The 15,720-nt window shown below is 37.1% G+C and overlaps 1 protein-coding gene across 1 annotated transcript; it reads left to right on the forward strand.

The window, feature by feature from the left end:
• Positions 1–822: 822 nt before the first annotated feature.
• Positions 823–13,114, forward strand: LOC145770791 (small ribosomal subunit protein uS9-like). Its single transcript, XM_082582516.1, has 5 exons — positions 823–933; positions 4,617–4,718; positions 11,641–11,737; positions 11,965–12,012; positions 12,941–13,114. Exons 1-5 carry the CDS (start codon positions 889–891, stop codon positions 13,084–13,086), a joined length of 438 nt encoding a protein of 145 aa, XP_082438642.1. The 5' UTR covers positions 823–888; the 3' UTR covers positions 13,087–13,114.
• Positions 13,115–15,720: the final 2,606 nt, after the last annotated feature.

The following is a 15,720-nucleotide window of genomic DNA, read 5'->3' on the forward strand; positions in this document are numbered from 1 at the left end:
CAAACCTCCAAATACATATAATTTCTCTGAGCGACATAAAGTGTCACAAACTGCAAGAAGGTCTTTAGTGCAATAAGAAAATCTAGACGTACACAGCAACTCTCTTTGCTGGTTTTATGGTTGGTCAGTACTATCAGTAGCGTCAAAATACTTTTAAAAATATTTTATGGCATAAAAATAGAAATACGATCCGTCATTGTCTTCAGTTTACAACATTTTGTGTTGAATTTTTTTTACAAAAATGTTGTAAAACTACTTTCTTTCTCTTCAGCTTTGTCAGCAAACTACTTCTGTCCCACAAGGAAAAATCAGCGTAAGTTTAAATTCTTGCAAGATTATTTTTATTATTATTAATATTATTATTTATTTGTATCAGACCTTTTTTGTATCAGACCTTATTTGTATCAGACTTCTTGAGAGAGAGAAAGAAACCTTGTATTTCGTCTGTTGCGAGAATAATACGGTACAATTATACACAATAAGAATAAAATAGTACCATAGCAATCTAGATTTCACTACAGGCAGGAAGCAGCTTAACACTATATCAGTCATCTAATCGTCGTCGTCGTCGACGACGAGTCATCTAATGACCATATTCAAATCACAATATAAAGGTAAAAGACATAAGCTATGTTTTTTATTTCATTATATATTATATTTCATTTGGATTCAAATTAGATAAAAATCCCAGGTTCTAATTCACGATTGCAACTCGAACCTACCGACAATTTCTTGATATATCATTCCTCAGTTCAATGGTAACCCTTTTTAAATGCGATTAAACATGAACCGATGTGAGGAGTTGATCAATGTGGAGGATTTTCCTGCTTCCGATTCTTTTCGTTTCGTAGTGTGGTTGGGATTTTGCTCAGGCTTGTAACTGTGACTATGACGTCTGTGAAAGCACAGTCCGTTCAAGTGTTCGGCCGAAAGGTATAAAACATAATTATTTTGTCCTGTGTGAACTCCAAAATTGTCTTACTTTAAGCAAAAGCGTTTCATGTGTATTGAATCAGTGTGCAAAGTTGAGTGGTACCGTACCAGTTTAAAGGATTCACTGTTTGTAATAAAATGTTGAACTAAAATTGTCAAAAAGTATAAATTAACTTTCACACCAACAGAAAAATGCTCTTGCTTTATTCAAGAAAGCTAAAACTTTTGATAAGTTATTAGCCTATTCACATCTTTAATATGTGGCCTAGTTAAATGCAGTGTACCGGTAGCCTATCACTAATTCAACACATGCCGCATATCATGATTGTGGCCTAGTTAAATGCAGGCCTAGTTATTTAAATATATGTGGCCTAGTTAAATGCAGTGTACCGGTAGCCTATCACTAATTCAACACATGCAGCATATCATGATTATTTATAAAACTAGCACATTCAAAAACATATTATGGCAATAAATCTAAAATTCTGTATCTTACCTTAGTTTACATGCTTGTATGTGTAAGGTACGGTATTAAGAAATGTTGATACAACTTTTAACGTATTGGTATAAATTGTATGGTATATACTATCGATGTAAATGACTGTATTATTGCAGGCCTTGAAATTTGTACTTTTTTTCGGCGGTCAAGCATGTCCTACCGGACTGGCCCTTTCAGCGGACATTTAATATCTCAAGCTGACATATTTTTTGCATGTAGATTTTGCACAAAATCACACTACAGTATTGTGTAGTCGTGTTTGTAGAAGAAGATTTTCTACAACAGAATAACTCTGCAATGGTTGATGGCTTAATTAACCGGTCGACCCTGAAGTATACTGGAGCAGATTGCTTGCAAATGAATCAATGATAACAGTCGTGTAATGACGCAATAAACACAACTAAAAAACAACAATCCAAATTTCAAGACAAATGTGTTTAACACCCTCCCTTCTGTGCAGAAATTCTATTTCTTTCAGTATCAGCGTGAATAAGGTTGCCACATTTGCCTAAGCATGTGCGGAACCCAGCTGAGACTTGCTTCTCTGTGACGTTTCTTTTTAACAAACGATCAATGTAACGCAATAATCCTCATTGTTAAAATTAAAATACATAACCTGCCGAAAAGTTTACACAACTATATTTCAAGGCAACATTGCAAGGCGTTTAAATGATGTAAAAATGGCTACTTTTGCCATCAGCTCGTTAACCATGCCACTCTATTGTGATCTTTAAAGCAATTGCCTGTACTATTATTGTTTCAGCTCCGTATTTGTTCGTGTTAAACAAACAATGGTAACAATTCAAATTTAAAATATATTTTTGCTGCATTAGCTCTATTTTTGTCAAGATTTTTGCGGCGGTCATTTATGACCGACCAATGAATCGGCTTCGGCAGACATTCAAAGTCATTCCGGAGGTCATGACCCCATGACCCTCACTAGTGGGGAACAAACCGACGATAGATTATGATGATGATGACCGCCAGATATCAGGCCTCGAAATTCGTTTTTGTTGGCGGCGGACAAACGTGTCCAGTCTGAGCAGCTATCACGGCGGACAAATTAAGTCTCACGGCGGACACACTTTATCTTGATAATTCTTCGCAATTTGAGAACTATAGCTACGATTTAAGGCTTTTTTTAAATTTCAGCAAAGTAAAGGCTTTTATCAGACCAACGACGTGTGGCTTCTTGCGTCACAATGCTCTGGGCACGAGTCGGAGAACTTCTACACTAACGCTACTATTTTCTGCTGTGCAACATTTCACTAGGCTTTTTCTAGGTTTATTTTTGCGTGTCATGTTAGCGAAGGTGAATTTTCCTTGGGCTTTTTCTTACTGTAATACTAAAACTTAACAAATTTTGCTGCATCTTGCTGTAACTAATAGCCTACTTGTATAATCTAATTTTGTAACCAACCTTGCCTTATCAATATTACTCGGAGATCAAAGCCAGACATTGTGATGTATATAAGCAGGCCTCGAAACAACTTTTTTTTTCCGGCGGCTAAACGTGTCCGACTGAAGCAAGCTGTTCGGCGGCCAATCACAAGCACATGGCGGCCATCGGAACGTCGACACGCATCAACATACAGTCTTCAAAATTAGCACATTTTTACGTCGGCAAAAACGTTGCCGAGGCCAAACGAAAAAAGTTGAAATTGCCTCGGCAATTGCTGTGAACGTTTATTACGAAACAATTGTACCAAAACGAGAAGCGAAAAATATACTAGAGTGGTCTATCACGACCGCACTGTTTGATTTGTTGTGATGTAATAATACCAAAAGTAGCGATAAAGCGAGCAACAAGATACGCACGTCGCACGCTGTTGCAGTAATTCACGTTAAATAACTCACAGGCGGAAAAGTAAGTTGATTTTGGGTTGATTCAACGTTCGAGTAAGCACAGATCGATTTAATTTTCCGGCGGGTTGTACTGCGTAACAACAATGCCCAATAAGAAATTTACGTTTGTTTTACATTAAAGCGACATCTAGTAACGTTGAATTATCATAAAATAACGTTAATTGCTCAACCAGGTACCGGTAACAAATTAATAGCTCCCTGCGAGAAGATTGCCTCGATTTACGTATACACTGACATAATTTCGGCACAATTGCGACACTGCGAACAACACAAAGTCTGTTTGATAAAGAACTAGTCGGAATCGAAATCGTCAGATGCTGTATCGGAGCACGAGGTTGTCACGTCATCACTGGAATCAGACGTCTTCGCCTTTCGCAACGAAGCGTCCACGTTTTGCAGCTTTCGGGCTTTGATACCAATCCACGCGCCTCTTTCTTTTTTATAGAGCTCCATCAGGGTGTTGACTAAGGAACAAATCTATGGCTGTGCCATAACGACTGGGAGGAATGTGTAACCCTAACCTTACAAGCGCTCGTGTGACCTCGGCATTTTTATTGCCGACGCTAATTTCGAAGACTGAATATATCGCATCAATAAAGTGTATTGTGATGTCACTTGCATCCTGCTTATGTCAGGCATCAGCTGCTGGGTCAATCAATAATGTTAACAATTCAAGCATAGACAAGGTGTATTGTGATTTATCGGATGCTTTGACTGCTTTCTAATCCTTTGTGATTATAAGTGGCAAGGTACTTTATTCACAAGACCGCTTGCGTAAAATTTTCTCGGAACTTCATGGCGGACAAATGCGGCCGACGGAAGGGCGAGACCGGCGGACAAAATGTCGGTTTTTGTAGGTTAATCGCGGCCATGGCCGCGATGGCCGCCTTCAGTTTCGAGGCCTGATATAAGACTTAAGTTGTGCTTGATTGTAGACTGTAGTACCTGTACTCCTATCGATTCTTGGCGAAGAATTCACCTTTGTTACGCTGATTCAATGTCATCAATCATTGAAGCAACACAAAAATCAAAAGTTTTCTTGCTTGAATTGAAGCTAAACGGGATACAGTACCGGTATTCACATTTTCTCGATGAGCGTTAGAATGCGCGGGAAATTATATTCTCGCAACAATTGTTTGACTATGCAATGACGATTTGTTTCGTTAGTTCCTGTGTTATTTCTCGGCGGACAAATATGACCGATCTAGATGGTACTTTTCGCGGACATCACATGCTGTGACGGCGGACATGTCCGCCGTGAATTTCGAGGCCTGTTATTGTAATACAATAAATTAAACAAAACTGTTTGCTGCTGCAGAAAACTGCTACTGCTGTTGCTCATTGCAAACGTGGAAAAGGACTTGTGAAGGTCAATGGACATCCCTTAGAAGTAGTTGAACCAGCTACTTTGCGATACAAGGTATTCATAATTTGAGTTATTTACACTGTAGCAGCTCTACTTTTAGACTAATTATTTATTATATAAATTACTATTATTAATTATTGGCTGATTTATATGCAGTACCGTTGCTACGTAAGGATGATTAAGGAATTCTGCCCTAATTTAAAGTGCAAAGGCGTTGAAGGTAAAAACTTGTAATTTTAGAAAGTTTTAATGTTCTAGGCAAGACAAAAAACCCTACCCTTAGACCTAACTTTGTTTGTTCTTCCACAAGTTAATTTTGTAGCGAAAATTGTAGCAAGTTTAGTTTTCCAAGTTGGTACTTGCAGAGATATCACCTGTCACAAAACAATGCTTTTTGACCGCAACCATGGCAACAAATTGTATGAAAAAATAGCCTTTTTGAATTTGTTAACAAAGAGTCTTGACCTTGTTGCTCTTAATGGTAATAATTGATGTAACAAACTGGCTGGGTTACAGTAATCTTATATGGTAGCTTTTTCATATGAGATTGTGGTCCCCTTATCACTCTAGCACAGTGGTTCTCAAAGTGAGGTCCGCAAAGCAATATTTTAGGACCGGCAAGCACTTTTAAAAAAAGCTGTGTGTTTTGATGTGATATACAATATCCAAGCCAGCAAACTTTATATTTCTGTATTCTTACAGCAGAAGATCGCCTTTTTTTCTTTTCATTACGACAGATTGAGCTGTGGACATTAGACAGCTTCTGCTATTTCATGATTGTACAGTAAATTTGCCATTACTTTGCCAACCTACAAGATCTTCAAACGCATTGTCGTAGGAGAAAGAGGTGCAGAAAAGCGGTTGCTCCCCTGTTACACAAGGGTCATTCCATGCCAAGCGTCATCACAAGTCTCGGGGGTGGGAGGTAGTGTGGCTCTTATTTGGTGAAAAATGAAAATGTTGCTAAAAACACCCTTTTAAATGGTGAGGTTGTCAGAAAAAATAACTCCTGCAAAAATTTTGAAATTGATTTAGGGGTGGCCCTATTGGCCATCCCTTCTAAAGTTCTGCGCCATCCCCAAAATACTATCGGCATATCTCAAAAATCGCTCGACAACCTAACTCAACCCTAAGACAACCTCACCATTTAAAAAGGTGTCTTTGGCAAAATTTTTATTTTTTGCCAAATAAAAGCCACCCTACCTTCCACCCCCGAGACTTGTGATGGTCAAGCTCATGATTTCACAGCTGCATTTACTACTGTATTGAAAGAGTTAGGTTACATATTTGAAACTTGAACTGTCTATAGCTTAGGCAAGGATTTTTTCCTGAAAGTTTCAACTTTCTGAATGGCTGTCCACGAGGTCAAATATTAACCACAAGATGGCGCGTTTTGAGTTGTATGCTTGTTTAGAAATGGCCGAAAATGACTGAGCGCTCGTCAGCGCAGGGGTGTACCCATTTTAAAAATGTCATAATTTGAAAAGTACAATAGATTTTTAGCTAAAATTTTCAATTTTTAGCTCAATCATGTTATACAACCTTTTGTCCGATTTTCAGCAAATTCGGAGAGGGTCAAACTGGGAAGTTTCAAAATTTCAGGACGTTTGGCATGGAATGACGTGACCCACAAAAGAGTCGCTAATTTAGGCAAATATATCCAGTTATTTGAGAAAATATATCTAAAATGCATGGTCATCGAATTTGGACAATGTTGCATGTGGTATTGGAATCTGGGCAGAATGTTAAGATTCGCTTCAGTAAAAGTATATTTGTAAAGACACAATTTAGGCAAAGTTTTTTAGCACGTCCAAAATGTTTTATTCCCCTGACCTACGCCTGCGGCTATATTTAAAGTAGGTACGGTTGTTTCCTTAAACCGTTTGGAACTAATGTTAGCAATCTGCCACCGAAAGACAACTTAGCTTATTGCAATTAATTTTATTAACAGTTTATTTATTTGATGAATGATGAGGGATGCAAAACGTATTTTCTGTGAGATGTGCTGCAGTGACGTCTGAGTTGAAATGGTGCAGTCTTAACCTGATATCGCAAATATGGCACTTTAACTGCTGATTCCATTTCCAACAACTTATGAATGTGAAACAGCATTTTTAACAAGTACTTGCTATCAAAACAAAAACTTGAAACAGGTTGAATGTACTGCATGATATAAAACTAAAAGTGGCATTATGCAAAACAGAATCTAACATAGAAAGAGTGATAACAGCAAAGCAGGTGCACCTATCTCATTGACGTGTGAATTTCTAATTGCATGTAACAAACGAATGATTAACCGTTTTTCTGCAAATTTGACTAATTTTTTGGTGGACTGCAAGTCATTAAAAAAATTGCAAGGGGATCATTACACAATTTTTTTTAAAAAGTTTGAGAACCACTGCTCTAGCATGAGGCTTGGTTTTTTTCTTCACCAGTTAACAAAGAAAAGCCTTGTGACACGTCTTCATTTTGGAGAAATTTTGTAGTGCGTTGGTACAGAGCTAATGTGCAAAGTCCCATAGAACCATAACACAACTAAGGTACTTTTTTGTCTTTGGCTAATCTGATTTAAAGCAAGACGTAGGTGATGATTGTGTTTTTTTTATGCTTCTAGCTGTTTTGCGGCATTTGTTATTGTACTTTCTGATGTCACAATAAGTACCGACCAAACCCATTATTTCATTTTATGCTTTGACTGTTTTCTGTGCTTTTTCAAATGTGTTGGAATCACCTTCTGTAATTTCTTTTTTTTGTATTTTATAATTGAAATCTTTTGCTGCTGGAATTGCAGGCACTCGTTGCAATAGATTGTTTCATCAAAGCCTAGATTCTTGCAAATTGCTGTGTCTGTTTATTGTCATTTCAACAGACTATGCTGAACTTCGAGTTGTAAAATTGCAAACCTTGACTTCTATTTTTTTTTTTTCTCACTAAAGCTTGTTGATTAGCTCTTGTGATGTCAGCAGCAATTTGAATTAAAATCGGCACCAGGGATTGCTTTCACTGGCTCCGACTTACGGGGTGGCAGCCACCCCGTTTAGGTTACATTACTTACTGCAAATAAATGTAATTTGAACGGACGTTCAAATCTTTTTTTGATCATTGATTTTCGCTTCAAGTCAACGTAAAGCAAGAGGTGAGCCAATACAATCTTGCAAAAAAAATGATTGTTTTTGTCACAAGCATGATACTCGCGTAACATCAAGCAAGCTACGTGAAGATTATGCAACACGTGGCTACGAGTTTTTTCCTTGTTGTTGTTGCGATCGTTTTATTTGTTACTTGTCATAAGTCATTGTTACATTTGTTAGGTTTACAATGGGATTTATTAATCAATAAAATACGATCTTTTCATTGCCTCCCTCAAATCTTTTTTGAAAAATTTAAACTGCTCATAATGTCGCTATAAATTATGAGGGTCTGCTACTATTTAGTGAGTCCGATTCGGTGAGTTCCTAAACCCTAAAACGGCAATGATAATTAGGCTACAGTACCTGATAATTTAAAAAAAAATTGAAAAAATCCCCCGTTAAGGGATCGGACTCGCCGAAACGGGCCATTCCGAAAATATGACAGCTATAAAATACTTGGAAATAAAATTATCTCGATGATTGATAGCTCCACACCCTAAATGAATATCCATTTTCAAGTTTCATTAAACAAATGCAATTTTCGAAACTTTTTAAGTTTTATTTAAAAAGTGCACTTAGTAAAGTAGCAGTTTTAACGTTCTGCAAATTTACATGATTCTATTCGAGGAAAGCTACACCCCCTGCCAATTCCCAATAATAAAAGCAACCTTTTTCAATTACTCAAGATTATGCATTTTGAATTATTTTCCGATTTCAATTGGAGTGTACTGTCATCTACTTCATGCTTTAATTTATACTTTATTTATTATCTACTTCATGCAGTAATCTTGCGTGTCAATGCGTGACAAACTGTGAGGCGGGAATTTATTGGTCTGACATAGGAGTTGCTTGTTACATCACAGAAAAAATTACGAAAAGTCGTCGAGTAAAAGTTTTCGCCGACATTCCAGTTTTATTCAGCTTAAAGATGCCACCGAAAAAGCGTTCAAAATTGCAGCCCTCCATTGAGTCATGTTTTCTTGCGTCTAGTCAGGATTTCAGCCAGCATGAAAGTATCAGTATCATGATATTGGTTTGCAGTTACCATCTTTGCCGCGTGGCCGTGGTGGATGTACTGGTACTGCAAGATCTTTCGATGACCAGCATTCCAGCAACTGTTTTTTTTTCTACCGTAGATGCTTACTTTTACTACCAAAGCATTTATTTAGACGTATTTAAACTGTGTTCTTCTTCACTTTTTTCACGTTATTCACAGCAGGACGTGAAAACAACAGCTGGAAAGTTTTCAACAGCAAAAACAGATTTTTGTTTCAACTATGTCGCAACTGCTTGATCTATTTGCAAGCTATGAAACAATTTCATTAATGCTTCCAAACGTGGTCTGCATTGTGAAAATATACTTATCGTTGCCTTCCACCACCTGCGAGGCGGAGCGGTCGTTTAGTGCACTCAGGCGCATAAAAACCTACTTGCGATCTACCATGACGCAACAGCGATTGAACCACGTCCTAATTTTAAATGTTTATCAAGCTGAAGCTTCACGGTTACCAGTTGATTACAGTTGGATTGACAGAGCTGCTGTTCGCAAAAATACTTTTGCCAAATGTTAAGTGTCAGAGCAGCAACGTAACAATAAAGTTCACGACATACCTCCTGTGCTTTGTTTTAAAGTTGCTATGTAAATTATCGAGCTACAAATCAAGTGTGAAAAGACAATTGCATCTACGAAACCGCTTAGTAAAAATCAAACAAAAACATGCAGTTTGAAAGTTTTTAGGTTGCCATATTGTGCTATCCGCCACCCCGTGCAAAAATAAAAGTCGGCGCCTATGATTGCTTTCATTTAAAAGCAATGAAAACGATTTAGTTTTTGAAACGTTTGCTGAACATGAGTTCAATAGGCTACCTTTATTTTTTTATTATATTGACAAGGCGTCCTGACTATTTGCTTCTAAGAAGTTTGACGAATTCAGTGTGTGAAAAGTGCCTCTTCATTGTAATGCAAAAATTTGCAAGTTTTGCAAGTCGTATTTATATAATTGTAGCAGTTTGTTCTTTGTCAGAGCTGATTCTAAAGTTCAATAGTCAGTAATCACCTGGCCGAACTAACAATGTTTACTAAGTAAACTATAAAAAGAACACTATTTTAGTTGAATTAGGCTACGTTTACATGACGTTTCATGAATCAAATCAAATGAAAGATTTCCATTTCGGTTCGAATGAGATTCATGGTGGCGGTCAGGTAGTTTTGACAGAAATGAAACTCAAGTGGTTGCGGCTCAGTTGAAAAAAAATTTGGCACGGTCGCAACACCTTCAGAAAAATTTAAGATATAAAGTATGTAAACACGCCGATGTAAACACGCCGCAATGAGATCCTAGCAATGAAATTAGCCCTAGTAGTTTGATTAATTATAGTCAGTTAACTGGTAGTGTAGTAATTTGTAGTGCAGCACGTAAAAAGAACTTAAACATAACATAAATAAAATAGTTTTGTTTTTGAAGTCATAATAATAGAATTTTTCCACCGGTCTAGAATGTTGGTTGTGCTGTAGAACCAGCCATCTGCAACCAATCCTCTCAATTTCTGAAAGATATGCTGCAAAGTGTATTAGGAAAGGAGAACTTGAGCATTACATCAGTGCAATAGGCATAGCTTTATATTTGTGAATGTGAAGTCATGATGATATACATTTTCAACTGGGACTAGTCTAGAATGTTGGCTGTTTTTTAGACTGAGCACAAAGACTTATTGTCAGTGTCATCCGTAATCATTTGAGACATGCATTGGACTGGTGCACTAGTAAAGAGCAAATAATTAGCCAATAAATTAAGCTAGTCCATTCTCGAAGAACACAAGTAAATTATTGGCTCTGAACTTGCGATGTCAGTCTATTGACCCAAAAGAATTTTGAAAATACTTCTGCTATTGCAGTATTTGTTAATGTACCCTTTGGAATTGCATGTTTTATTGTAGAATCTATGTTGTTTTTTTTTGTAGAAGAACCAGCTTAATTTTCAGTGTACTCAGTAGCCTAGTTACAGGCGCGAAAATCACTCATGCGTAGAGGCTGTATTCATTTCGCTCGAAACCAAAAGCAGCCGCAATGAGATGGCATGTGAACAAAACCTTTTCCACGCCGCTTTGAGATTTCATTTCGGTCATTTTCATTTCCCCTATCATGTAAACGTAGCCTAATTCATGTGTTAATTACCACATTACCACAAGTAGACATTAAGAAACATTGTCTTGTAATGTTTCTGATTTAAGTCAACTGTTTTCCGCTTATTTTAATGCTCATATTATTAATTGGTAAAAATTAGAACAATTAGTATCTACCCTCTCTATAAAGCTTACAAATCAAGAATTCAAAGTGATTCTAGGAATCACAAGTCTTGTGTTTTACTATGGTGAAAAGGGGTCACTCCAAAACAGTTGCTTTGAATGGCACACTGCAAAAAATGATGCAATGTGAATAATTCGTTTTAAAATTTAACACACTTGCAAGTTGCAGTTAGTGAAATGTTACTACATTACAGAATGAGCATACTCATTTGTGTGTAAAAAGTGTGCTGTGTTTACTGAACTGAATGCTGATGGCCAAATTCAGTTGGTTTGATATTTTACTACTATGTGTGTAAAAGTGTACAATTTCACAAAATACCGTATTTATTTGAGTGAGTATAAGTTGCACCCTTCACTCAGAGTCAGGCCTGTTAAAATCGTAATTTAAAATATTTATGTATATTGTATATGTTCCACCCCGACTTTGTTGATAAACATTTGGTACACAAATCTGCATCTTATACTCATACGAATAATGCAAATGCAATTATATCAATGTTTCTGCCGCTGTTATCAATGATCGGTTATCTACTTCATAGATTCAGGAGCCTATTCTCCTTCTTGGAAAGTCACGATTTGCTGGAGTTGATATCAGAATAAGAGTGAACGGAGGCGGTCGCGTTGCTCAAATATATGGTTCGTATAGTAAATAGTTCTAGTTTGTGTGTAAATGTAAACAATGTGTATTTTTTAACAAAAAATAAATTGTAAACAATGTAAACAATAATATGTAAACAATGTAAACAATTGTAAACAATGTGTTATTTTAACAAAACACCCGAATCTCAGATGTCTAACAGATTCTTTGTTCTCAGAAGTTTAACGTCAATTTTTCATTAACTAACTAAAAGTATGTTTTTCAGCGATAAGACAAGCACTTGCAAAGTCTCTTGTTGCCTATTATCAAAAATGTAAGTATTTTTTTTTTTAATAATTCTTCACGATATCGTAATTGTAACCCATCTGTGGTTTGGTTTTGAATCTTTATCCTCGGACTGACAAAGCCTTTGATGGGTCATTTCTGGTGGTTTCGCATACTTGTAGAGGCTTTTGACTCAGGGCCAGTTGGCAAGATTAGCAGGGTGAAGTTTTCCTATTGTTGAAGTGTTGTTGGGTAATTATTCCATCCATTTAGTGCCGTTGAATGAATAGCAGTCCTTAGAATGCGTTGCTCAAGCGCACACCCCGAGAGTCGAATTAGCGCCGCTTGATCTTTGTTGTTTCATATCTTTATCCTGCATTGCGGGAAAGCGGACTTGAGCGCTATGCATCGGTGTACGCCTTCCGACGTACACCTGACCCACGCTGCAGCCGACTGCAATGTCTGTTTCCGGTTGTCTACTCTACTTATGACTGAAATTTGGTACTACCCATTACTCGAAATCGATCACTGGGTAGAGGCAATTATCGTAAAGTTTCTTGCCCAGAGAAACAACAGCAAGTGCGGGTAGTTGGAGTCGAACATGCAGGCTCTCGACTGCGTGCCCAACGCGCTAACCACTCGGCCACTGCTGCCGACGATCTTGGAAGCCAGGCGTTGAGCAATCGGGCGGACCAACTTAGCTATCTCTGTAAACAATTAAATGAAAATCGTTTTAACTAATCTCCATCAAGCACAACTTTTATCAAAATGTGATAGTTTGGAGATAACATTTTTTACCAAAAAGCTTTTTCGAACGGATAACCCAAGTGACTAAACACTTGGGTGCATATTGCACTTTTTTCTAATAACGACCGCTAGGATCCGTAATTTGTTTCGACCAATCTAATTTGCTTTTTGCAATCAAATTAACTTTTCCCCTTTGGAAATTCAAAACTCAACCACATAATGTTTTACAGTTGTCGACGAAGCGTCGAAGAAGGAGATAAAAGACACGTTGATTCAATACGATCGTTCTCTTCTCGTTGCCGATCCCCGTCGCAAGGAACCCAAGAAGTTCGGCGGTCCTGGTGCAAGAGCACGTTACCAAAAGTCTTACCGTTAAATGGTTTATTAAAATGAAAGAAAAATGACCGTGTTGAATTGTGTCGCCAGTTCTTAGATGACATCCGTGCAGAAAGTTAGCCAATCAGAAATCAGACTTGGCCCAGTAAAATAAACTTTCAAAATTTGAGTGGCGCTACTGGTTTACCGTTAGCGTATACCGTAATAGTAATTTGCAGGTCGCTGCAGAAATGCGAAACCATTGTTTCATACATTTTGATAAAAGTGGGATTTTATATGAGACTGTCCACATGACATTGTATTCCTCCAGTGGTCTGACTCTAATCAAGAACCCGGACTGTTTTCTGATCTCTTTAATGTCATGCGCATACGAGAGAATAGGGAAATTAAGTAAATGACGCTTGATGGTATTTGAACAGTCCCTTCTCATTTTCAGCAACGATGATGGATCAGGCTAAAGTTTATTCTGATTCATTAAATCATGCCGTCGCTTCAAAGTCTTGCAAGAGAAGTGTTGTGGATCCAGGGAGCACTTTGGTGACTCCCAATAACTGGAAAAAACGCATTTTTTCGGTTTTTGAAAGAAAACTAAAATTTAGTGACATGTTTATTGACGCCATAAGAGCACTCGCATTTAAATCAGTTGGGGGTTTTTAGAGGAAAGAAATTAAGCAACAAGCTCTTAGAAGTAATTCTACTTCAGCTACGATACCTTACACACAGTGCCGGATTAGCCAAAGTAGGCACGTGCCTACAGGCCAGTCAAAAATCCAGGCCACTTTAAAATCAGTAGAAATTTAATCATGTTTTCAAAATAATTATTTTCTAAGCTAATAAATATTTATCTTAATAGCTCTGTTTTTTCAGATGAATTAAAGGTTGCAAAAACCGTTAAAAAATATGAACGGAAACATGTTGTTTCTCGGCAGTCGAGTGTAGCAAAGAACTTGGCGATAGACACGTGTTTCGCCCATGAGGCTGGGCTCATCAGCAGGGTGGAGTGAAAAAAACTTTTTATAAAATTTTTATTAGCCTGGAGTTGGAAAACTTGCCAATTACTACTAAAACTAATTGTGCAAAATTAGAATGTATTCTGACGAGAGCTTGATCTGCCACCAGCCACTTGAAAATTTACCATTGGGCCATTTCGTGTCAATTCACACAGTCAAGAAATTCAACCTCTTCAATTTTTCTTAAATTTTACACACCTTTTCACTATCTTATATGATGAACACCTGCAAAATTTGAGTGAAATTTATTGAGAAACACGAGAGTTATAAAGCATTTAGTTTGGGGGGTCTGCCGAGGGGGCACAATTTTTTTTATTTTTGGCCATGTTTGAGGTCCTATTACTGCTTAAGTAAATTAGGCAAGAACCTAATTTTTTTACAGGTGATAGTACTTCTGCCAAATATTGAAAAAACAACATTGTTCATATTGTCCCTTTAAAAGGTCATAGACATCCAAATGTGGCCGTTTCCAGCTCTCGGTTAAAATTTTCCAAAATTTTAAAACCTTGCTAAGACCCTATTTTTGATTGGTTTTGGCTGAAATTTAGTAGAAATGTTGTTTACAGGCTTCTCTATGAAATTTCAGTGTAAGTTTTTACTGGGGTCATGGGTAACCGGGATATTAAAAGGACCTCTTTTTTGCTTTTTGTTATTTCGACCCATGTGTCACATTAATCAATCAATCAATGTTTTATTTGTCAGGAACATAGGTAGATGTTTGAAATATGCAATTAATGTACACAATGCAAAGTTACACAAGTTCCCATACCGACTGGGAGACAACGAAACGACCATACGGTCTACAAGTCAATTGCCACTCTACGGAAATGACGATTTTGCCATTTAAACTAAGCTTACAAGAGAGAGAGAGAAACCTTTTCTTTTGTCTGTTGCGACAATACGAATAAAATAGCTATCTAAATACCACAACAGACAGGAAGCAGCGAAAGACTATATCAGTCATCGAGTCAGCTGCTTCCCAGTTCTTAATGTGACAAATGTCAAGCATCGGCAAATTACGTTGAAACAAGATAGGCTGATGTTGAGTAATATTAATGAAAGAAAAAAAAATCATGTGCTGCTGCGATCCTCAAGTGAAGTCCTGTGGTTTTTTATTCAAATATAAACTTTATTCCGGGTGATTAAAAATAGGAAAAACTTTTAAAATCAATAAACTCTTGTAGCAAGGGCGTTTAAACTTCAGTGCAACAGAGAAAAGTTCAAGCCAATAAATAGTACAAGACTATACGAGTAAAAACATTTTTAGTAACAGTATTACAATACAAAAATAATCAAAATTTAAAAAAAAGGTATAGGCCTATTGTTCTGTCATAAAAGAAATGGCTGAGTGACTCTCAGTGTGACCTGTTAGGCTGCATGAAACTAGCGAACAATCCTGAAACTAGTAAATGAGAAATATTTGAGTGTAACCGAACAACACAATAGGTCAATAATGTTTTCTTCGGACGAAATTTAACAAATCAAATCCAGTTAAATACCTCCCAACCCCTTTAATATTTTGTACTGAAATTTTCTCAGTTCATAGAGAATCCTGTAAAAAACATTTCTACTACATGTTGTTTGACGCGTATTTGTCAAACCTACTGTCGTTAGGCAGAATTGACCAATCAGAAAGCAATAAACGATTCACACTTCTCCCAAGA

Source organism: Aplidium turbinatum, chromosome 1 (assembly GCF_918807975.1).
Source record: "Aplidium turbinatum chromosome 1, kaAplTurb1.1, whole genome shotgun sequence".
Taxonomy (NCBI): Eukaryota; Metazoa; Chordata; class Ascidiacea; order Aplousobranchia; family Polyclinidae; genus Aplidium; species Aplidium turbinatum.